Source organism: Syngnathus typhle, linkage group LG8 (assembly GCF_033458585.1).
Source record: "Syngnathus typhle isolate RoL2023-S1 ecotype Sweden linkage group LG8, RoL_Styp_1.0, whole genome shotgun sequence".
In the NCBI taxonomy this organism is placed as follows: domain Eukaryota; kingdom Metazoa; phylum Chordata; class Actinopteri; order Syngnathiformes; family Syngnathidae; genus Syngnathus; species Syngnathus typhle.
The window spans coordinates 8,197,033-8,220,962 of NC_083745.1; the positions used below are offsets into that span (position 1 = coordinate 8,197,033).

General features: G+C 41.5%; 3 protein-coding genes across 5 annotated transcripts in view; 2 read left to right on the top strand and 1 right to left on the bottom strand.

Moving 5' to 3' along the window:
- mcu (mitochondrial calcium uniporter) overlaps positions 1–13,794 on the top strand; it is a 34,719-nt gene extending 20,925 nt beyond the window's left edge. For both annotated transcript variants that reach the window (XM_061285918.1, XM_061285917.1), the window contains exons 3-9: positions 6,253–6,316; positions 7,586–7,756; positions 8,178–8,282; positions 8,363–8,523; positions 8,844–9,047; positions 10,187–10,303; positions 10,536–13,794. In XM_061285918.1, coding sequence (XP_061141902.1) covers positions 6,253–6,316; positions 7,586–7,756; positions 8,178–8,282; positions 8,363–8,523; positions 8,844–9,047; positions 10,187–10,303; positions 10,536–10,616 — 903 coding nt within the window. In that variant the 3' untranslated portion in view covers positions 10,617–13,794. The remainder of the gene's footprint in view (positions 1–6,252; positions 6,317–7,585; positions 7,757–8,177; positions 8,283–8,362; positions 8,524–8,843; positions 9,048–10,186; positions 10,304–10,535) is intronic.
- Positions 13,795–14,915: 1,121 nt separating this feature from the next.
- Positions 14,916–20,860, top strand: oit3 (oncoprotein induced transcript 3). Of its 2 annotated transcripts, none has more exons than XM_061285955.1 (9): positions 14,916–15,043; positions 17,035–17,409; positions 17,482–17,592; positions 17,907–18,029; positions 18,113–18,235; positions 18,314–18,474; positions 18,546–18,958; positions 20,057–20,156; positions 20,466–20,860. In XM_061285955.1, the coding sequence occupies exons 1-9, from the start codon at positions 14,989–14,991 to the stop codon at positions 20,661–20,663; spliced, it is 1,659 nt and encodes a 552-aa protein (XP_061141939.1). In that variant the 5' UTR covers positions 14,916–14,988; the 3' UTR covers positions 20,664–20,860. The 2 variants fall into 2 exon arrangements, with proteins under 2 accessions (XP_061141939.1, XP_061141940.1); XM_061285956.1 differs by having other exon boundaries at positions 20,469–20,860.
- A 972-nt stretch (positions 20,861–21,832) lies between these two features.
- pla2g12b (phospholipase A2, group XIIB) lies at positions 21,833–23,319 on the bottom strand. Its single transcript, XM_061285957.1, has 4 exons — positions 22,890–23,319; positions 22,460–22,536; positions 22,201–22,366; positions 21,833–21,951 (listed from the first exon to the last, which is right to left on the bottom strand). Exons 1-4 carry the CDS (start codon positions 23,317–23,319, stop codon positions 21,833–21,835), a joined length of 792 nt encoding a protein of 263 aa, XP_061141941.1.
- Positions 23,320–23,930: the final 611 nt, after the last annotated feature.

Below are 23,930 nucleotides of genomic sequence, written 5' to 3' on the forward strand. Positions count from 1 at the left end.
AGTCTTTGTTGCCTCAAGCTGCGACAGCTGAATAAATTGCTGCTCACAGAAGATGCTCAAAGCATTGAGCAGTCAGGCAGGAGCTGTTTGAACAATACTCAACCTTTGACTATTTAAAGTTGGTCACAATCTAGGTCAGCACATATAGATTATATATTAGTACTTTACAAGGACCAAATTATAGTCCTAATTAAGTCGAGTGGGCAGAAAAGCTAGATGCATACCCCTCAAGCTCCTGATAATGGTGAGAAAAAGGAATTCGGGATGCATTATTGGACTGAAAGTGCTTCTTCAGCTGCATTGATTCCAGGGGTTTGCTTTATGTGAGCTGCAACCGAGTTGGATCACCTTAAGATAAAGGACCCAGTCTAAGGAATAGCAAGTGTGTGAGATATATATGTATAGGCCAGGATTGGCGCATGTCTTTGAAAATCCTTCAGCTTGGAGGGGAATTGATGAAAGAGCGAATGAAGAAGGGGGGGTGGGGGGGCATTGGTCCGTCCGTGCATTATGGCACTGTAGCTCAGAAAAGGGCTGAGAGTTGCGTGACTCACAATGCAATTATCACGGACGTGAGCAGCAAGTGCCATCTGCTATGAGTGATCAGAAAGGGTCATATCGTGCCTGTAAAATAAACACCTGCTCCCACGCACGTCTATATGCAGGCATATTGTGTATACTGTGTAAACACATTATTCAAGCAAAGAGGATCTCACAATGGAGCGGCGGTTTCAGGCGTGGAAGCCTGTTTTGCTGTTTAATAATGCAGCCGGTTCTCACGTTGCCGGTCCCAAGCAGGCGCGGAGAAGTCTTGTGAGGTGGGCGACTGGCCGTGATGTTTATGATTCCTGCTCAAATGGTATAAAATTAATGTACAGCTCTGTTTTATCCTGTGGATTATGCAAAGCTTGAGTAGACATTAATTAATCAAAGCATACTCAGGGTCCGAAAGCCAATTTACCAAATTAAGATGGAACTAATCTATTCGTTTATTGCGTGCAGTAACGGCTGTGGCGTTTTGACGTTCGAATTAGCCAAATCGCAGTCAACTCTGCAGTGCAGTAGAGAAATCAGGTTGTCACCATCTTAAATCCATGGTTTGTAACAGTTTGTGCAACCTGTGAGCGGAGATGGTGTAATATGGTGGTGCTGAAAAACGGGACCGGGGATTTCATTGTCTGTCAACGACGCAGCTTTTTCTCTATTGCATAAAGTCGACTGTGTTAACGTTCACACACAATTCCGTTTTGGTCTCTTGCAAGTGCAGAGTGGTTGTCTTATCTTTGGGTAGCAGATTTATTTAGTTTAGTTTCTGGTTTTTGTTCCGTTTTAACCCTACGGCATTCATGTCTAGCCTGCAAAGTCCCTTGAGCGGAAGTAAATGATTGTTCTCATTGTACTCATCGGATCTCAAACAATGCAACTGAAAAATATTGGCTTCTGAATCGAATCAATCTTTAACTTTTAAATATGCATTTTGTTTTTATGTTTTTGACTTTATTCTGAATTGGCATAAATTCAACGGATTATGGAAATGATCTGCCAATATATATAATACAGTATAAATTAATATTTTCATGTTTATTTAAAATTCTTGTGTAGTCTTCTTAACGTGCATAAGTTGACAAGCAGCACTCTTTCGTTTGGGTAAACTAACTGAAGCCGTTGTATGAAAAGATGGGATATTCTCCAGAATTCGGTTTTGAAATCTTGAATAAAATTACATACAGCTACAACTGTGGTTCATCCTATTATTGCCAAAAGGCCTGTGTTTATTTCTTGCATTCATTTAGTTAACATTTGCTTATTTCTTAGACATAGTGAATTATGTACTAATGCAAGTGTACCGAAAATAGATTTTAAAGTACAAGACTCAGCAGTCCCTTAATGTAATATGGAAGAGCAATAAATCTGGAAACAACCAGAGGAAAGCAACACACACTCTGCATTGCCTCACTGGATTAATGAATGGGATTCTCGTTTTCTTTCATTCCTTCTCACGAGTGATGAGAGTCATGAGACCGTAGATACACTGCCTTTCTAATTTAATAGCTCATAAACCCCGTTTGGCTTATTCTTAACTTACAATTCACACAGAATTTGTTCTCAAAATTGTGAAGTGTGTGTGTCGGCTAATTTTAGGCGATGTACTGTGTACTCCGCATTTATATCTTTACGGTGTGACCTCTCGGTTAACTCTACCTTGACCGTGGTTCTAGCATTTTCTATGATGCTAACACGATAGGGTACCTAATGACTCGGCTGCTGGGAACTTGACCCCATATCCATTTGATTGATTGTAAATCTGTCCTTGTCTTTGGACTCTAACCAGCAAAGTGTAATGTCCGATAAATAGAATTAATATGAAAGCAATTTCCATTTCCAGCGATGGCGAGAATAAGCACTGCTTGCTTCAGTAGCGTACCGTCGATAGATAATAACATGGGCTCTTGTATATTCTGTATGAAATATTTCAACAATCACTTTGGGAAATCGTCCATGTTATCCAGGATGTTGCCGCCCAGAAAAGCGTATTAGCACATAGATGGATACAGCCATTGTGCAGATAAATGACAGAGTGCTGCAAATCCCCGCAAGGGCATCATGAAATGGGAATTATGTCAGCGACATGATTCTTCAACACGGTTTTTGTTCTGATGCGTTCTGAGGGAAACTGCTTTGTCAGTTTGTGTTCAGTTCAGCTGTCAAGATTTAAGTTAGGTTTTTAGTGGAGATTGTGAATTATTTTGTCTGAAATGCCCCAAAAAAAATAATGCCAAGCATCATTTAGATTTGTCTCTGTGACATACATACAAGCTCCAAAAACTGAATGTTTGAACAACTTCACTGTTAACCAAGTCCTCAAATTCTGCATCAATCACAACCGTCCGGTAGTACAGTAAAATGCAGTGTAAGGTAAGGCGCAGTGCAGATGAGAGAAGAAAGATGTTGAGACCAGCTTATCAGGATTCAGTGAGAGCTAGACGGCGAGAGGAGGGGTACGGCGAGGGGCAACCCCCTGATTCAAGACGAGGAATTCCTCTACTGCAGTGATCAGCAACCGCCGCCTTCCCTCTCCCCTCCTCCCTACTTGCTGCTGCTCCCCCTCACCCTACCCCTCCAACTCAATGAAAGGAAGTCACGTTTGAGACACGGTGTGTGTGCTGCAGGGCACAGTGTATGCATGCAGCAGCACACTGGTGACTCTTACTCCGGCCATCATTCATCTCGATGACTCTCCCTCCTGCCACTCCATTTATCCTTACATTCCCCTCATCCTCCGTCCCTCCCTTTCATATCATCTGTCCGTCCTCCTGTTTGCGCTCAGTGTCTGTCTTTGTCCCACTCTTTTATTTGCATGACATTGATTCCAAGGTTGTTTTGCTATTGACTGCAGCTACGCGCTTAAATATTTCACGCAGTATCTCAGCGCCGGCTGCGTGCCGAGAAGCGCGAGGGGCAATGCGAGGCGGGCGAGAAGATGTAAAGTGGTGTGGCGCTGGTGGCTTTGCTTTGCTCAGACGTTCTGCCACTGCTGCTGTCAAGCAGGCTGGTGAACAGACGGGTGGACAAACACACACACACACACACCACCTGCAAATAGATGCAGATACATCACCACAAATGGACGCACACACGTCACATTCACAATCATTTGCCTATGTTCATGATTCCACCCGGCTGCAATCGTTCATGGGAGCTTAAAGTCAGCAAATGAGCACTGGGGCAATTCAAGACAGTCTCGAATGCCTCTCTCAGCTTGTCATCTGATCAGCAGCCTAATCACTGTTTGAGCTCCCATGATACCATGGGACAGCAATCACTGCAGGACACACATTTCTTTGTGTGTGCGCTTGTTTGTGTATAGCCTTCACATAAAATATCCTTGTGCCAACCACCAGAGACGCTTTTGGTGATTTTGAATACTAATATGATGTGGAATGTTGCAGAATTCATACAGTAGCATTTACAGCCATTGTCACCGTAACATACCCGATAGCTGTAATTATTAGATAAGGGTATTTTAAGAACCTTGTTTGCCTTATGAGATGATGCCACCAAATATTAGTTGTTGTAGAGACCCACCTCTTCATGTGGAGTTTTTTCCTGATCGGAACAGGGACAATGTGGAAATTGCTGCTCATGAGTGGAAATGGCTGTTTGTATTTGCCGTGTGGTTGACTGGCAACCAGTTCAGGCTGTCTCCCTGTTTCTCTCACACTGTCAGCTGGGATGGGCTCCAGCTCCCCCGTGACCCTGAATGAGTGATAGAAAATAGATGGAGTCTAGCTTTGACATACCCGTCGTCTTTGTTCCTCGAATCAACTCAGCGCTGTCAATGCCTTTACTCTTTGCAGTTGGATTTGCGTCTCTGGATTAAACAACAGTGCGAAGGATGTGATTGGCAATCAGACACCCTGATAAAAAGCAGAGACATTTAATCACCAACAGCTCTGCCTTGCATTAGTCTGGGGAAGGCAGGTTATCCCATCTCTGGGGATTCTGACAAGAAAAACAACTATCAAATTCATGTCCTGGTTCACAAATGTGTCCATTTATACCTGTACTATGATGCTTTCTTAGACGTCCGTATCCCAGAACTGTCAGTGGACAGTTATAAATAGAAACTTGCATCATTGTTCTTTTGCTCAGTAAGATTCAAGAAATAGTACACTATAGTTGCAGTGGATACTGTGGGCAATAGTCATAGCTGGTTCTCAAAATACTCAAAAGATATGTGAATGCCATACACATATATTGCATATGTTCGGCAATATGAAAAATTGCTTATTTCTGTCTCTTCATTGTGCCTTCAGGAGCACACTTAGCTGTTGTTATGATTGTAGCATAACAGTAGCTCACCCATGCGAATAATTTCAAACATCGGAAAAGTTTACTGCCTTTGTTGTTCTTTGCTGTATTTCCACTGCCTCATTATACCTTGCTCCACTGTGCATGCATGTAAGCGGATGTGACATCTAATTTAATGCCTTAAAAGGCTTCATTGCTGCTCCTAGAAAAGGGCTTGAGTTGTGTGATTGGAAATGTGGTGTGCAAATGGACTCCTACTTTTGCAGCATTAAAAAAAGGGTTTCCCCAAGCTGTGCTCAACTGCACCCGCCCCCTCCCCTCAGTGTCTGACACAACTGAGGCACACATTGAGGCTGCCGCCGTCTTTGTCACCCACTGCAGTGTTTTTCTGCCAATGGTGCTCTAGATATTGTTTAATTGATATAGAATGTGAGGCAATGGATTTGAAAAAAAAAATCAATGAATTCAACAATTTAATTTGTGGGGTGTGGCTAGGGTTATATATAACATTATGGAAATTAAGAAAGTATGTGAACTATTGATCTTTAATAAAAAAGCTAAATATTACTTAAAACAGACACACACACGACATCAAGCAATTTCAGGCCATGTACCTTTTGCATTGAGCAGTTTTAAAATATAGCCAAAGAATTGAATTTTCCTTTTTTTTTTTTTTTTTAGATGTTCAATTGAAGTAATTTAGTATTATTAAATCAATTACGCACATGCATTTATAAAATCTATATGCAACTTCTCCTCATTATGGTCATGGGCAAATTAGGGCTATTCCCAGCTGACAGTAGGCAAGAGATCATGGGGCACAGTCAAAAATTGTATTAGCATATAGTATGTCTTGTTACCAAACAAAATGTCCATATGTGTTTATTTATCTAAACCCAAATGAACCGTAATTTCCTATAGTAACTTGGCCATCTGCTCTCATCCCAGCCCTAGTGCGCACCATACATGCAGGCCGAGACAGCTCATTGAAGTGGGTCTGTTGCTTTGAGTTATTTTTGTCTCAGCGGCATAGCAAACGAAATCCTTTCACTACCACCCAACGCCCCACCCCCACACGTTTATACATTTTGCAATAAACAAAACATACATTTTAGAATTTATTTGGGGCATCTCAGCCAAGAATAAATACACCATAACTCAGAAAAATGTGTGACATGTTTTATTGGTGTTAGTATTATTGTGTAAATTTGGGTTTTGCTGCACAATCGGTAGGTTTTACTCAAATGCTTTTTTTCCCCGTTTAAAATGGGTTAGGGTGAAAATGCTAATGTGATCCAGGAACAAATGTTTTCTGCAAAATTCCCTGCTTCACTTTGGATCAACAACCAAATATTATCATTCATATCATATCTTTATAATGTAAATATGTATATTCTCCTTAATATGAAGCCCTTTTTTTTTCCCCCTCCTTGTCTGCAGATTTGGAGGGGCTCCCCTTCATGGCACGGCCAGAGAATGTTGTGTACCCCGGCTTCTACAGAGGGTAAGTTCTCTCCCTCCCCTTCCTTCTCCTTTCGTCACAGATGCTGTTTATTCCCAAACATATGATCAAAAACCCTGAGGTGTAGCAAAAGCTTCCTTTTTTGCTGAAGGAAAGCCCTGACTTTGCCTCGAATCTTGTCTGTAACAAAATTGTGCATTGATTCCCACAGTGGAGCGTAATGTAGCTGTCATTGTAGGATCTCTTAGGGTAGAGAGTGATTGGCAGGAGGAATGAAAAGTTTTCAGGTGACAATTTGCTGATTTTATCTTAAAGTCGGCTGTAATAGCTGTGGGATTGTGAGATGGGAGATACCCTAAGCGATGATGGCTGCACAGGGCAAGATAAAGGCAGCAGGAGGAGGTGGAGAGAAGCGCAGTGGTGGGTGGGGAAATTAATGCGCGCACCTTTGTGTATTTGGTGACGATCCAAAGTAGCTGGACCCGGCCGGTGCCGCCATTGCCAAATGATGATGTGCTGATTCACTGCAGTGGTTTTGAGGAGGGAGTTTACCGTGGCGGCAGCAGTACTGCAGCTTGGATTACGTCCATTGTGGAATTGAATTGGATTTATTGCCCTCTTGTCATTAAGACCCACTCATGTGTCAAGTTGATTCTTTTCCTCTTGAAAATGAGTTTTGAATAAATTGCATGTTCTTTAAGTTGCACAATTGTCAGTCTAATCACGCAGGCATAATGTAGAGGTCTTTAAGGCTATCCAAGGGAATACAAAATATCAATAGTTGGCATCAGTAAATTGACATAACTGCTCTAAGAGGGAAAGGTCAGCTATATTACAATGTATTGATCGTCCAGGCTTGGCAGGGCTTACTTTGATGAAACTGTCCTTTTGCGTGCATTGCTAGATGCTTATTTTATACGTTTTTTTGTTTACTTTTCTGATAAACCTCTTACATTTATCAGACATCTCCAGCCGACCAGGAATCAAATTTTTGCTAAGCTGCTTGTGTGGTGGCACTTAGAAGAAAAAAAAAGTTTGCCTTTCAGCCTTTGCTGAATTTTGGCTCCACTTGATGAAATTGATTAACTTTTGTTTCTTTCCTGTAGATCTGAGTGACCATTTTACATTTTTCCGATTTCAAGTGGCTTTCTCTGTTTTAAGAACATGTGTATATATAAGAAAAAAAAAATCCATTACTCTCACGCTGTGACTTTCCCACCTTCTGTTTTCTCTCCAGCTAATCTCTCTCAATGGAACGTCTTGATCACAAATGGTATTAATCTTTGTCTTTGTGCCTCAACCGCCACCCAGAGGTGACAGTGGTGTACCAGAACGGACTGCCAGTCATCTCGGTTAGTTTGCCGTCCAGGCGAGAACGCTGTCAGTTCACCCTCAAGCCGCTGAGTGATTGCGTGGGAGTTTTCCTGCAACAACTCCAAGCAGAGGACAGAGGCATCGATCGGGTAGCCATCTACTCCACGGGTACGCTCTCTCACTTTCTCTCTGTCTCTCTCTCTCTCTCTCTCTCTCTCTCTCTTTTACACGCATTCACACACATTCTATCCATCTCCTCTAGTAGATTACGCATGTGCTTGCCCTTTCATACTTTCAAGTGTATTTTGATGCCGTTAAGTGTTCCTGCTGCTGCGGCTTGGCAACAGAATTTAATCCTTTCACATGTGCTGTGAAGTAAATTTGCCCCGCTTCGATGCTTCATTATACTAGAACAATTGGCACTCTGAATCTTCTCTCAGCGTGGAAGTGCTTCTGCTCTCCCTCTCGTGATAATCAGAGCGAAACGAGCCCCATGGTCAAGAGAGCTCGGGGGTGTATGGAGTGGTTAAGCGGCAACTCTTATTGCTCCCCTTTTGCGCTATATTTCTATCTTTTTTACTTTCTCCAGATGGAGCCAGAGTCGCCTCCTCTACAGGCATTGACATCTTGTTACTGGATGATTTCAAGCTCGTCATTAACGACACCACCCACCTTGTCCGGCCACCGAGGAGAGGTGCGGATGTTCACGTCACGGTTATAGGAATAAGGCAAAGAAGAAAACCATTAATCGTGGTTTATTTGTCTTCCCATCAGAGTTGCTGCCCCACGAGGAGACAGAAAGGCTGAATGACGTCAAGTTCTTGGTGCAGCAGCTCTATACCACCCTGTGCATTGAAGAGCACCAACTCAGCAAAGAGCGTGAGCTGATTGGACGACTCGAGGAGCTCAACTCTCAGCTGCGCCCCCTTGAGAAGGTCTGCAGCTGCGTGTTGAGCATAGAGTCTGAAAAAAATTTCAACATATCATAGCACTAATATATGCATTGGGTACCTGATTAATGAAGGACCTTTCTATTCATTGCTATGCCAATCAGGCTCTCTGGTAAAGGTGAATAATCACTTAATATCTGCTAAATTTATACCAAAATAATAGATTATTTGTCGTTCAAATTTGTATGTATTTTGGGGGTTAGCAGGATTAAATTTTTATCACTATTCATAAGATTGTTTCTTAATGTTGGTCTGTTTGGCACATTGTTCATGAGTTGCTCCTCTCACTTTTTTTCCACATGTAGGTGAAGCAGGAGCTGAGTAGAAAGGCAGAGCGACGCACTACTTTGGTGCTGTGGGGCGGCATGGCGTACATGGCCACCCAGTTCGGCATCCTGGCCAGGCTGACATGGTGGGAGTACTCCTGGGATATCATGGAGCCTGTCACCTATTTCATCACATACGGCACAGCCATGGCCATGTATGCATATTTTGTACTCACGCGTCAGGTAAGAAAATTGACACTGCTGCCAATCCACATAGATTGAAGTGAATATCCCGGTTTTGAAATAGAATGCTGATTGTGTTTCCTCCAGACGACAGAAGGGGGTCATGAATGTTTTGATGATTATGGAAATCATTTGACTCATCTCTGGCCTTTGCCATTACCAGTTTTCACCTCAACTTCATATATATTCTAGACTGTCTCTCAGCATTATCAGAGAGAATATAATTTGGCATGAAATCCTGGAGTACAGTTGTCAGCCTGCCCTCGAGAACCCTTCGCGCTTTTTACACAACCATTACCGGCTACTGCCGTTTCACCTTGCTGCCCCATTAGCTTTGCTTAGTAACAGTTGCAATAGTAACCGATGTTGCACTCACGTCGACAAAACAGGGACTGCTAGCGACAGGAACACAAACGTTCCTGGCACCACCATTATAGAATGTAAGACACAGACGTTATTGCTATACAATTGCTATTATAACGTTGTATATGGTATTAAAGTACAAAAAGAAAAAATGTTTTTGACAGGCATTGAGTCGAGTATTTTCATGTCACATTAACTGATTTGAAAGGTTGCTAACTTCATACAAGCGGCAGTATAGGTGCTTATTTTATTTTGACATGGGCAAAGGTTTTTCATGATAAATCTATAACATGATTCATTTAGGTGACTGTTGCTGCCCCGCCACTGCCTTTCTGCCACTTGCCATCCATTAGTAAAACAATCTAAACGTTAGTAACTGATTATAAAATCCCAATTCTTTTCTTTTCATTCTTTGTCACAGTGGACAAAATGTTCTTTCCGCTGATTAAATGAAATCTGACATTAATATGAGGGAGAATAGGCTCAGTTATAACTGCTGGCACTTTCCTCCAAAATGTGAACCCATTGATTCTCCCCTGTTAAATTGAAGACAAATTTAAAAAACAGCATTTGCAGTATTACAGCAAACTCTCCACGTCCTGCCCTAATTTTGTATGTTTTGAAAGGCTGACAATGTAAGTGTTGCCCTTTTCTCAGCATTCGTAATTCACCTCTAGCCAAGCTCTTTCAATAACCCTAATCTGATCTGTCAGGCAGTGCATCACAAAAAAACCTCTGATAATGCTTGGGAAATGCGGTTTCTTTGTCACTTGCAGGAGTACGTGTACCCCGACGCCAGAGACAGACAGTATCTGCTCTTCCTCCACAAGGGGGTGAAAAGGACACGCTTTGACGTAGAGAAGTATAACAAGCTCAAAGAGGATATCTCGGAGGTACAATTGGTTCTCAAAACGTTTTTGTGCTTGCACTTGCTATACAGAACGGTGGAAATAAAGTCTACACACCCCTGCTCAAGATAAACAGACCAAGATAAATGATCTCAAAATGTTTAATTAATGTCAACAAGTTTAGATGTTTTTTTGGGCACAACAGGTGTGTGTAGACTTTTTTCATATACTATAGATGTGCTTTACTTATTTTCTTCACTGCTTACCTGACCTCCAGGTGGAGTTGGATCTGAAACGTCTTAGGGACCCACTACAGCTTCAGCTCCCAGTTCAACAGCTCAATGTTGGTAAAGATTGATGGGAAGAGTAACACCTCCCTCTTTTGCCGGCATTCCCTTTTCTATCCCTAGCCAACCCCCCACCACCCCTCACCCTGCCTTATATGAAACCTGCCCTCCTCTACAACTCTCCTGCATCCCCCCCCCCCGTCTTCAAGTTGGGAATCCCCGCCTCCCCGCCGTTTCCTTTTTACTTCCATGACTGAACCAACTGTATGGAATTGCAACTGAAAATCACAGAAGGGAATGTTGGTGAGCTGAAACAAAAAAAAAACTCACAGTGATGGTGGAGTTAAACTTGCTACTTGGCTAAGTGGTTTAGCCTCTGAATGGACATACTGCAGTGAACCTGAGGGGCAAACAGGAAATACCACAACCTGACCCTCTTGCACAGCAGAAGTTTTTTCTGTGTACTACTTGTGTATGTATGTGTGTGTCACATGCAAGCAGAGCCAACATTTGCCATTGACACACACACGCACACACACACTGGCTGGGGGTCAGGTTCTGAGGAACGTCTCTATCCCACCCATGAAACAAGTTTACAAGGCTCAAAGAGACGCTGTCTTCCCGTGGCTGAACTCTGCTGCCTCTTCACACTCTGGCCACGCCTCCTCCAGGTTGACGGACCGCCATCCTTCCTCAACTTGACCTTTGATAGGAGTCCGTTTAGAACCCCGTTTCCTCTTCCCGGGCAGCCCATCCTGCCAAGTATGAGAAGTACTACCGACAACAACATCACTGTGTGTTCTTTAATTCCCCACCCCAAAAAATATTTTGGCACTTTTTATTTTGAAAGCCATAGTATATTTGTTATGAAATGAATATAAAATAAATCTATATGTATACAATCAAATAAACTGAATGACCAGATGCTAGTTGTTTCCCAGTGGGGGGAGGAGCTCGTCTTAAAATGTCACTCACGCCATGTAGTTTCATCATGTTGTCGTATAGACACAGAAAGAGCATTAGACACCTCTTTTCTTTAACTCCAATGTTCTACTAGAACAAGTCCAATTTAGCTGTCAGATGGGTGCATTTTTTTTTCTTTTTTAAGAAAAATGTCATCACATCCCCATAGTTTGGGTTGAGCACATCAATTTCCACTCTTGAGGTGAAATGAAATAAAAGCCTCATTGTTAGAGCGTTCTCTCCCCACTGTCGCTGTTCCACCTCCCTGCTCCCTCCATGACAAGGCAGGGTAGACTGCATGCTGTGGTACGCCCTCAGTAGAGGTTTGTGAATGTGTAGGCACGCCATAGTCATTTTCTACTCCAATGGAAACTGTTCTTTGTCTCATATAGCTTTTAGTGGATAAGGCACTCTGTCACTCCCCTGTTTGTTTAAGTCTGTTTATCGAAGCCATACTGTACGTTAAGGACAAAAATATATTTCCGTGTGGTGGTCTTTGATCGGTGACCCTTCCTCTCCCTGTTTTGTCCATGCCTCCAAAAATGCAAAGGAGTATTAGGAACATACAGAAAAGAAAAAAAAAGATGAGACTGTGAGAGTGATATGTTAATGAGAAAGAGGTTGTAATCATGCAAGAAAAAAATATTTCATTTTAGAATAAAGTTGTAAAGTTAATGATAATATTATTATTAAAAATTATAACTGTAAATGAAGCTGGTAAGTTTAAAGCATAAGCAAAAAAAAAAACTAGAACTCACTTTTTTTATGGTAAGAAAATCCTCACTTTTATTGCATAGAATGTATTTAGAGACTGCTGGTCTCAGATACTTGCATCTATCTGGAAATGTTGACATTTCCTCAACTGTAAAATTGCGTTACAACTTATGTCCTACCGAATTTTTCTCATTTCTTTTTACTTTTCTCTGTGTCCGCAATACTCCTTTGCACAGAAAGGTCTAAACTCATTTTAACCCCCCCCCCCCCCCACCCCACCCCTGTTAACAAACCTCACTCATGACCACTGAGTGCCGATATTGTCCTGCCATTCCATCCTCTGTGTGTGTACCCTACGAGCAGATCCTCCAAATTTCTTATTAAATTGCTTCTGTTTAAAGCCAATAAAAAGTTACCAGTCCAGATAGGATTTGTTTATCGTGTGCGTGTGCATTATCTCTTAAGGGGAGAAGGTGCCTTTTGGGATGATTAAGGATTTTAACACTGTTGCCATACAAGCAATGGGGTAAAAAGTCACTGATGGTCGGAATGTTTTAAATGACATTTGTTGAATGGGTTTGTTAATTGAGTGAACCATCAGATTGACTCCTTTACCACCATTGCATCTTGTCAATAGTGATAAATCCCTTCCACCCTCATCCCATTCATATCCATCAATGGCTTACAATGATTTTCCTGTTGCGCACACAGTGAAGTTGTTTCCCTTGTTGGAGTTGATCGTTGTCCTCACTTAGCAGCGCTGTTTTTGTTTTGTTAACTCACAACCGTCCCTCATTTACTTCCCCGACCCCCATGTGTTTTTAAAAGTCTGAATACATCAAATATAGAGATATTTATATAAAGAGGGTGTTGCATGAATGTATGTTTACATGGGAAATTATGTACAAAAAAAAAGATGTATACAAAAAAGGCAAAGAAACTTTAGGGACGTTGTTAGTAGAGATTCCTAGCAGTGGACCGGCCTGCGTGTTTAGAATTAGTTCTGCCGAACTTGATCCTTGCCGATCACCTGCTCTCCATCACACCACAACCACATCCATTTTTTTATTTATTTTTTTTAACTACATTGCATTTATCCCCCCAGAATGAAAAAAAAAAAAAGTCCATCTTCTGTGCACTAGTAAAGAGGCTTTTTGACTGCTGACCTCACTTGCTAATGTCCTGCTTCTGATTCTGGAGGAAAATGTCAGGTGCCACGTGGTAGCTTTTGGAGGCCAACACCTCCAAACACATCCCACTCTTATTGTCCTCATGCCCTCTTTTGTTGCCCAAAATGACTTTTCTGTCTTGAATGTGTGTTTTTTGAATTTCTGCTGTGCACTTCCAAATATGTTTAAAAGAGTGAAGCGTCTACGAGTGAAATGACAATGTACTCCATTCTGACCTCCTATTTTTTATTTGTATTATTTCTTTCTGGACATTATGTTTCTGTTAACATGATGCTGTAATATTGGCAAAAAAAGAATGTGTAAAATCCTGTATCATTTATGAAATATGTATAAAAGAGAAATGTAATTCAATTATCAATAAAATCCTTATCCAGGTTTTGGAGCTTGTGGTCCCCTGGCTCTTTTGTCAGCTTTATTTTTGTGTCCTACCTAGGATTGATATATCCTGTTGCTAATGTTTACAAGGCCTTGACTGTCTTCTCAGGCTCTTCCTTTGCATATCCTGTGCGATAGATGTGACAAGAAGTGAGTGCTTATGCACCAGGAATGTATTTTACAAATGCATAGTAAAAGCAACAAATCTTAAACTGTCTAAAGATAAACGGAATCATATACGAGAGTTCTGTCATCCATCTAGCTGCCCTAAAAGATAACAAACAAAATTAATGGTGCCCTTTAAAATTCAACTGAAAAGGAAATAACTTGCACACATAACTATAGGTAACTTTTTTTTTTTTTTTTAAGAGAAACACTCAGCTCTGTCCTGGCTGGCATTACATTGATCTGTTGTGCCAGTTGTTGCTTAAGCTGAGTATTAGGCTGCAACACGTTTTCCAAGTCTACAAAGCTGATTAAACTTGCCTGAGCCAAGAAGGAAATCAATGTCTTATTTCCAGGAGTAGTCACAAAAGAAAAGCATGGCATTTTCCACCTCATTAGCCTTAAGGAGCAACTTGAATGAACATCTTCATTGATTTAATTACATATAAGAAACTGAAAACGTAAGCCGAAAATAACCACTGCTTGAGTCTTTGTGAAGACAAAGTGCCCATCAAAGGAGCCGTCTACGATTTTAGCAGATTAACAGATTTTCTATCACTCATGAATAGTAACATTGAGGAAGAAATGATATTGAATGAAATCGAATGATATACACTGACCTGGAATGAGCAGAACATATTGAAGATGGAATGATTTGATTGGGTCAAAAACTCTAGAAAGTAATAAATGAAATTAAAAAAATGTTACTTTCTGTAAATGGAAAAAAAGAAGGAAGGAAGCATCCCTAATATTTTGGCCAATATACTTTGCACATGGGCCTCTGCTGCACTTATGTTCAAATGATCTTTATTTACACCTAAAGGAAATTGTGATTGTTGTGCATGGTGGGTGGAATGTACAGTGGGAAACAAAGGAAATGCAATTCTGTGATTTGGCAAATAGGAGGTCAAGGTGAGCCATGACAGTCACACACGTCCAGATAAGAGGCGCCTATTAAAAGCCGACCACGCCAGCGGATGGACAATAAGTGCAACTCCATACTGACTTGTTGGTGCAATATCATTTTTCCAACAAAATGATTTTTTGGGTTAGTGTTCTACTCATAGAAGCTTTTCAGGTCACAGCTGTCAGTGAGTATATAAAAAAATATGTGTCTGCATGTTTAAATTAATATTTAGAGTAAGCTAGGTAGAGGTTGTCTAGCTTTTATTTATTTCTAAACTGATCACAATGCTTTTGTCCACTGTGGCAAATTCCGCAGGCTTTAGTGTAATTTGCTGTGAATGTTACCATAAACTTTTATGTATCAGTTTAGCTAAATGGAAATAAAAATGTCATTACGCTCCTCCACCGCCCGTTTTGCATTTTAATTATACATAAGAGAATTGCATCAATTGCTCATTTTGTTGATTGTCTTCAAATATGTTTTGTTCCTTCCACATTCCATGTCTAAGCATCCGCTAAGGATCTTTATATCATCTTGTTAAGTTTCCAGAGCTGATTTTTCATTGTTAATATCATTAGAAATGTTTATGGGTATTAATCTGATTCTGTGAATTTCCTGCTATTACTTTTGTGTGTACAATAACATCCTTAGTATCCCGCTTCTCCTATCTCTAACTCAACCCAACTGTTTGAGGCAGATGGTGGCCCCCCCCCCCCATAGCGTCCATCGTACTGTTCTGTTAGGAAGCAGGCAATTTTGCCTTGAGATAACTTCTGTTGTGATTTGGCACACTATAAATAAGGAATTGAGCACACTTTCAATCAACTACAATGGATATTTAAAGAGAAACCATTTTGTGTTTTTCATTCTCTTTTGTTTTAATAAAATGATTCTGTATTGGATGTATTGATCATTTTTGGTTAAGAGCAGAGGTCATCGTAGTATGTTTTCTTTCATCCTAGCGACCCTCTGAACTGGCGTGCCTGCTAAACGAGGCTGGATTGATGACGGAAAAGAACTTCTCTGATGAGAGTAAAAAAAAAAACATTTTCACATGCTTATGTCAAATACGTCTCCCCAAAAATAACGTGGGCGTCCTTCCCTAACCCTTCTCCCGTGTCTGTCTTTTTATAGGCAGCGACATATTCATACTTACTTATTATGCATGTATAGCACTAAAACAGCCCAGTCTTAATTGTATGTATCTCAACAGCCTGTCGGACCATTCACTCGTGTTTCTTTTAAGCCCAAATTGTTATGTTCAATAAGCTTCTTCTGCTGCCCTTTTCTCTGAGCTGATAAATCCTCTGGAGGGACCATAAACATTTTACAGTGGTCAGCGGAATGCAATCTTTTGTGTTTCTTCCCTTTGCAGATAGCTGATCTGTGTGTAGACCAGTCTATCAGATTTTAACTTAAATCAGAGTTGACTGTAGAAGTATTGCAATGTCAAAGTTTGTGCGTGTGTGTGACATTCGAAGGGATTGCATTCACGCTCACATCAACCCCCCCATCCCTTTTTTTTTTTTTTACATCGGCCTGCACGCCACATCCCAGAATAGAGCTGACTTGGTTTCCTTGCAAGCGGCTTTTCAATTTCAAGGACATCTCTTGTACAGTCCCCTTCAGATTACCCCACAAATTTTCAACTGAGCCTGGCCTGTGTTTGTACCATTCTAAAACGTTAATTAGATTTATTGAAGCTATGCTTCTGTTAATTTTTATGTAAACTTTGCATTGTCAATCTGCTTCCTGACAACCGTAACAAACATTACAATATACACAGTTACATGGTTAGTTAACACAAATAGCTAAAATAATATTGCCTCGCCTGTTTACAAGTAGCAAGTCGCAGTTTATCACTGCTGAACACAAACATAAACCAAATTTAGGGCTTGGACTCCAAACTGGGCCTGGGTTAGTTTTGCATGTGAGGATACAATGTGGCTTTTGTGATTATCTGCCCCATTGGGAAGCTCTTTGACAAACCACCAGAGTGGTTTTATAACACTTTTCAAACGACAATCCGAACCCATTATTGTCTTATTAAGTCATCATCCTAATCGCCCAGACATAATATTATAAAGGTGTCCTTGGCTTGGAGAAAAGATTCCGCATAAATCCAAGTTATCATTTCACTATTCTTATTTTATTATCCATTATTTTTGCCCTCAGCACTGGATCCGTGTTCTGCCTACACCAGTCTGAATGAACCATGGAGGAACACGGAGTATCACATCAACCAGTCTTCCGGGAGTCCTGTCTGTGATAGCCAAATGTCCGGGGAGTGGTATCGCTTCACGGGAATGGCAGGGGACGCCATGCCCACCTTCTGCATCTCTGAGAACCATTGCGGCACCAACGCGCCCATCTGGCTCAATGGCAGCCACCCTCAGCTACAGGAAGGCATTGTCACTCTGCCAGCGTGTGCCAGCTTTGGAGATAATTGCTGCCAATGGAATGCCAGTGTGGACGTGAAAGCCTGCACTGGAGGTTACTTTGTGTACCGCCTGCCCAGACCTTCAGTTTGCTTCCATGTCTACTGTGGTCGTGAGTCAAACCTTCAATCTATTCTCTCACTGATCTTCTCCCACATAAATTATGATTATTTGTGTCCCACAGATTTTTATGACATATGTGATGACGTTTCATGCACCGGTCCAAAATGTCCCAAGTCGGAATGTCGCTGTGCTCCTGGAACTGTTTTGGGACCAGACGGACAAACGTGCCTTGGTGAGATTTACTGATAGGAAGCAAGAGTGAAGGATTTTCTACGGATGACGATAACCAGGAAAACATGAAACAACGACAAAATAAGAGAACTAACACCTCTGACATATTAATCCCCCTACATTAGGTACACCTTTATGAGCCTTATTATCTTTGTATCTCATTAGTTTGCATAGAATAAATGTAGCAAAAAAAGTCCGCCCTGAAAGGATTTGTCATCCTCATCCCTGTAGATGACTCATCAAGAGCCTCCAGCACTCAAGTCAATTAAAAGCCATGTGCTGTGTGACCCAGGTGTGCGTGTGTGTTATATTCAGATGTGAATGAGTGCGAGACGGCCAACGGTGGCTGTGCAGAAGTCTGCGTCAACACCAAAGGATCCAGACGATGTGAGTGCCATTCAAGTCGTGTACTGGATGAGCTTGGGCTCAACTGTCGAGGTACTGCATTGAATTCTCCACATTGGCCCTTTTCAAATGCTCAATGTAATGTTCCTTTCTGCTTTCATGCGTGGATCTTGTAGAGATGGCAGGTTGCCATGTAAACAATGGAGGCTGCAGCCATGGCTGCTCATCGCTCAAAGATTCCTACCGGTGTCACTGTCCTAGAGGGCTGCAGCTGAGCCGTGACGCACGCACATGTCAGGGTAGGCATTTGTGATAATAATAATAATGATAATAATAATAATAATTCCCTTCTAATGTGAATATATACTACATTGCAGTGCCAGTGGAGTGCAACCCCAATTCCATTACAGTGTCAGTACCAAAGGACATCGTTGGAGGACTGGACCTCTTTCTTTCCAATTCGTCATGTCGTGGTATCTCCAACGGCACACACATCAACCTCAACTTCAGCCTCAAGATGTGTGGCACGGCTGTAGAAGTCAGTCACACTTGGTAATTTCATCTCTGTGCTTCAGGGAACTCATGGTAATATGGACACCTCCTTCCTAGGTGACAGATGACAAGATAGTGGCAACCAACTTGGTGACAGGCGTTCCCAGGACCAGTCCAGGTAGCAGCGGGGACCTGATAGTACGCACCACGAAGCTAGTAGTGCCAATCACCTGCGAGTTCCCCAGAGAGTACCAAGTGTCAGACGGATACCAGGCGAGTCAGCGGGGATCACCCTTGGAGCTGGCTGGCCACAGCGAGGGAATCTTCCCCTTCTCGCTGGAGCTCTTTAAGAACGCTGACTTTTCAGAACCTTACCGTACACCGCCTCATCTGGATCTTCATGACTTGCTCTTCTTCGGGGTGGAGCCCAAAGAGAGAGTGGAGGGTCTCTCTGCCTTGGTAGAGAGCTGCTTTGCGACACCGGGGCCCAAAGCTGACCAGGCCCTCAAGTATTACCTCATTAAAGACGGGTGAGTTGTCTCCGAGTCGAATACATTTTGAAATTAGCTGCTGCACAAATTAGATAAGGGCACAGTAGCAGAACAAAGTCCAGGATCAGTTTTTAATCTGCTATTTTGTTAGATAAATCTAGTTCTAAAACTGCTCCAGATAATGAGCAAGGCACATTTGCCTTCTGTTACACAATTGCATTTTGGTATAGAATTGACGGTCCCTTTAATTGTTGTTTAATTGATAGTGGTAGTATTAAGACGTGGTTTAAGTCAAACAAATTACTTCAAATAAACATCGAGTTACTTTCATTATATGGCTATGCAAACAATTGTTGCCTATATAATTTGAAAGAAAGAAAATGCAAACCCTAAAGCGCCTGCTTGTTAACAACAGTGCTGTCATAAATAAACATGCTACCTCTATTCTTTGTGTCCAGAATGTGAGAAAAGCATGGAGTTAAACAAAGAAAGAAATGAACACCCTCTCCCACTCTTTGAAATGTCGCACCTTTCTAGCGAGAGAACAGATTTTGGAATAAACCAAGAGGGAAACAAATCCCCTTCAATTCAATTTCACCAGATGCAAGTTAATTTGTGATTAGGAAAAAATATCACACTTCATTGTGACGATCATGCTCTTCTGATTTGAGAAAGAATTCCGATTGATTTTGCAGCAAACGTCTGCCGCCATGGGAATCGAATGATTGACAGTTTATAGGACAGTAAATCTCATGCATTGCATCAAATGTCAAACACCAATGACCTTGGCTGCTGATGATCTGCTGAGAAAAACACAATTGATTTTTTTTTTTTTTTCTTTCAAACCCCCAACATTTTAAGGCAAGGCAATTTTATTTGTAAGCGCAGTTTGGACATAAAGCAATTTAAAATGCTTTACAACTGCATAAAATTACAAGAAGGCAAATAAACCTATTCCATAAAATAAAAACAATCAATACTTAATTAAATTAAAAGTGGGGAATGCAGATAAAATGCTAATTCAGTGGCACTTAAATCAGTCATAATGGGCTTCAGCACAGCCACCAGTCTAGCGAGCATAAGCAGTGGAGAGAATGGATGGATGGATATGGCTTAACCTCTGTGTCTTGTGAGCAGGTGTATCTCGGATGAAACAGTTATTCAGTACTCATCCAAGGACCAACTCTCCAGGCACTACCAGGTCCCTGTCTTCAAGTTCATTGGCAAGGAGAACCGGGTGAGTAAAGCAACCTGCTGGGAGCCAGCTGGCTTGAGAGGTACTGCGTGGGCTTATGTTTGCGTGACAGTATGTTGCATACATCAGTGATTATTAGTCATCCTTTTGTGAATTACTCATTGTTTCTGATCATTTGATAATGGGATCTAATTCCATTGATTTATCTAATTTGGAAATTCGTTCACACTTGCACTCTTGCATTGAGATCAATGAATGTGCAATACAAATAATTTTTACTATACAGGTACGGTATACATATTGCGATGATGATAAAGATGATTACAGCAGGTTCATCCTGTGTATTTGCAGCAGGTCTTCCTCCACTGTCAGGTGTTGGTATGCAGCCTGAGAGACTCTCGCTGCACCCAGCCTTGTCGACGACGTGTGCGTCGTAGTGCCCCATCTGAGCGTCAGCACACATTGAGTGGGGGCCCCATCTTCATCCTACCCGAAACGAGCAGCCAGACGGATCCGAATGCCACAAATGTGTCAAATGCAGACATTTAACTGACCAACCAGGCATGTATGAATTTAAAGTTTGTATTTGCGTTCTTCACTGTGCCAATGAAAACAGGTCCTCCATTCACATTGTGTTGAAGACAAAGACTCGACCCTGATGAAACGGTTGTTTTATTGGACCAAGTGTTGACTTGGATGACAAAAGTTTAAGCAGCTGATTGTCAATAAAGGTGCACGGATTGGCATTGGTCGAAATGTGTTTGATGACTGCAGGTCAATATCAGGCGAGTACATTCTTCAATTTAACTCTTTAACTCTACTCTTCTTTAACTCTCAATTTAATTTGTTTTTATTTCTACTTTCTATTCATAATAAAGAGATAACAAATTGGAGCACTTTCACTCACCAACTTCAGTGGTGCAGCACCAAGGGTGGAACTAAGCTTGGCGTTGTAGAAAATACAGCTGCTGACTGTGGTGTGTTAGGTTGCTCAATTCATTGGTGACTATGAGGTCAAACATTTAAATACTTGTCACAGGTATTGCTGTCCCTAATTGAAATACAAAGTCTTGTTTAAGGTTTCTATGTTACATTTTGAGCAGAACCAAAGCCTGCTTGGAGGAAAGTGGGTTAAACATCTGCGCCTCTTTGCTGACACCACAATTTGCAGACATTATAGTAAGTGACATTTACTGTATATGAAGTCATCACTGTGCCTCATCTGTAATCACTGCAACATGAAGAGGAGTTCATTCTTGTAGGTGCAGATTATATTACAGGATAATTATCATTTCTAGCATTCTTATTGTAAAATGAAATTTGACATCATTTTAAATTATATTGCATCATACCTAATGCTGGTGAGCGTGAACAATGAGCAGTTCCTCTAACATTCATAAATAGCAAATAACTTATTTCCTGAGAGCAATTAGCCTGCTCAGTGTATTGGTATTTTATTTCTATAAAACACTTCCTTTGGAGTCATAAGAAATAAATGTTAATGGAGTTATATAGGCCTAAGAATTGGCCTGCACGTGAATGCATCATCCTGTCTCATCATGCATTATTTGTTGTAACGCCCAAGTAATCAATGTCAGTGAATTTCAACATTCAGGTCCTTTTTAGGGGCAATTTGGGCGTGCTCTGAAATACCACGATATGTGCAAAACGGTCCTTCTCCCTGCTCTCCCTGTAAAAGTGGTCCATGGTGTTCAGTGTCACAGTTCATCCCTCTCCTCTCCATCACACACACATGCTGCCCTCTGGCTGTTCATGTAGGGCCGGCATCCAAGTGCCCACACTGTGTTGTACATAGCATCTGCCATTGACTCACAGGCTAAGAGAAGGGAAAGCCACAAGCAGAGTATTTAGAGCATTAAGTACAAACAAAAAAATGTCATAAAATCCTACACAAGATCAAAATCAAAGATAATAATGGACGCTTTTGATTCACGTTATCAGAGAGGTATTCTTTGGATGGCATAAAGATTGATAGATTTAAATAGATTGTAACTATAGATTGGCTGTCAAAACTCCATTATTATCTATATTTGATACACATAATAGATATCACCTTGTGTCTCACCTTGAACTTTGGACACAAAGCCAAGACTCCTCTTAAGGTCTGAGCAAATGTTCTGAAGACAAGAACGGAACTTGGTGTCACAGTCGTACTTGTTGATGCCGCAGTTGTCGTAGCACACATCAAGTTGGTTACAGCACTCAGTCATGGCTGGGATGCCAAGATCAATCTGGCACAGGAGAAACGCTTGTTACAAAAGCGAATTAAACCTTGCGTGTTGGCTCTTTGGTGCCATGTACAAGCCACTGAGGGCAACAGCCACCTGGAATCCCACCATGGAAGAGCTGCAGCCATTGGGCTCTTGGTGCTTGTAGCCAGGACGGGGCTGAGGATGTTCTCCTAAGGTAGAAAATAACATTCACAAAATGTTTTAACCTTTGATAAAGACATATTATCCTAATAAAAATAAACGGTAGTCATGAGAGCTGTTTCTTTGTTTCATTAGACGTTGTCAGGGTCAGAGTAATGTCATCGGCCCTCCGTGTGATGTTAAACGTTCCATTAACAGATAAGATGTAACGCAGTTGGCTCTCTATTATGTAACCTGCGAAATCCTTCCAACATCCCGAATTTTGTTGGATTGTTTTGTATCAGCAAATCCATATACGGAATGCATTTCATGAGTGTTATCATTCCAAGACATTATTTTTATTGTCCAAATATGAGGAATATGTATAAGATAACATACTCACCATATCTGCAGCGGTACTGACAAACGCCATCGTGGCCCCCCACCAGCTCCACAAGGGAGTCAAAGTAGCCATGCATCGTTTGGAAACTGTTTCTAATGAGGCTCCAGCTACTGTTGTTTTGCTCAGTTGATGTGGAAGTGTTTATCTGGACTGACTTAATCTCGTTGTCCTCCCCCATTTCTTCTTCATCCTTGAGTAGATCCTGGGCTTCCACATCTTGGCTGCTTTCTCCTGGTTCTTTGACAGCTTCAGGAGTTTTGTTTGGCAATACCTCAGAGAGTTCTTTGTGCTGGTCTTCTATAGTAGTGTTTTGTGGCTCCACCACAGGAACCTCCACCTCAGGTGCTGTGGATTGGTAGTGGCCCAGAGTGGCACACTCATGAGCACTCACACAAAAGAGCAGCAGAAGAGTAAAACTCCGGAGCAGCATGGTGGTAAAAAATTCAGCTGTGTTGCTAACAGGGTGAGAGGAACTTTGCGAGTGAGCGCCGACAACAGGTCTTACTGGAAGTAGACTTTGACCTGTGATTAGGCTCCAACAGACAGCGGGGCACTCACTCCTGTAAGGGGGCAAAAGTCAAGTCCCATCAATCTATAATGCTTGCCTATTCTTTTTCTTCTTCCCCATTTTCTGGTTATTGAGCATATCAGTGAGCTGATGCCGTTACAAATTTATCTGTAGTGCAAATGGGTTTTCCATGACTTGCCCTTTAGTGATTTACATACTGTATCATGACGTCATATCATCCCTAAACAAATGCCATCGTAAGGGATGAAAATAACGGTAAAAAATGTGCAAGATATTGAACTCTAATTTGGCGTTAAAATATTTATTTCTATTAGGAATTACATGTTACATTCGAGTTTAATGAAAACTGACCTTAACTATTCATATTCAAGTCAACGCTGTCCTCTAGTGTTCAAATGAAAAAAATACTCCACTGTCAATTATGTAATGCTGACTTTAGAGGCAGAATACGTGGACCAGTTGCCATCTAAAAGAAACAATCGTGGCGTGTGTGGTCCGGCTGGTACTGGATG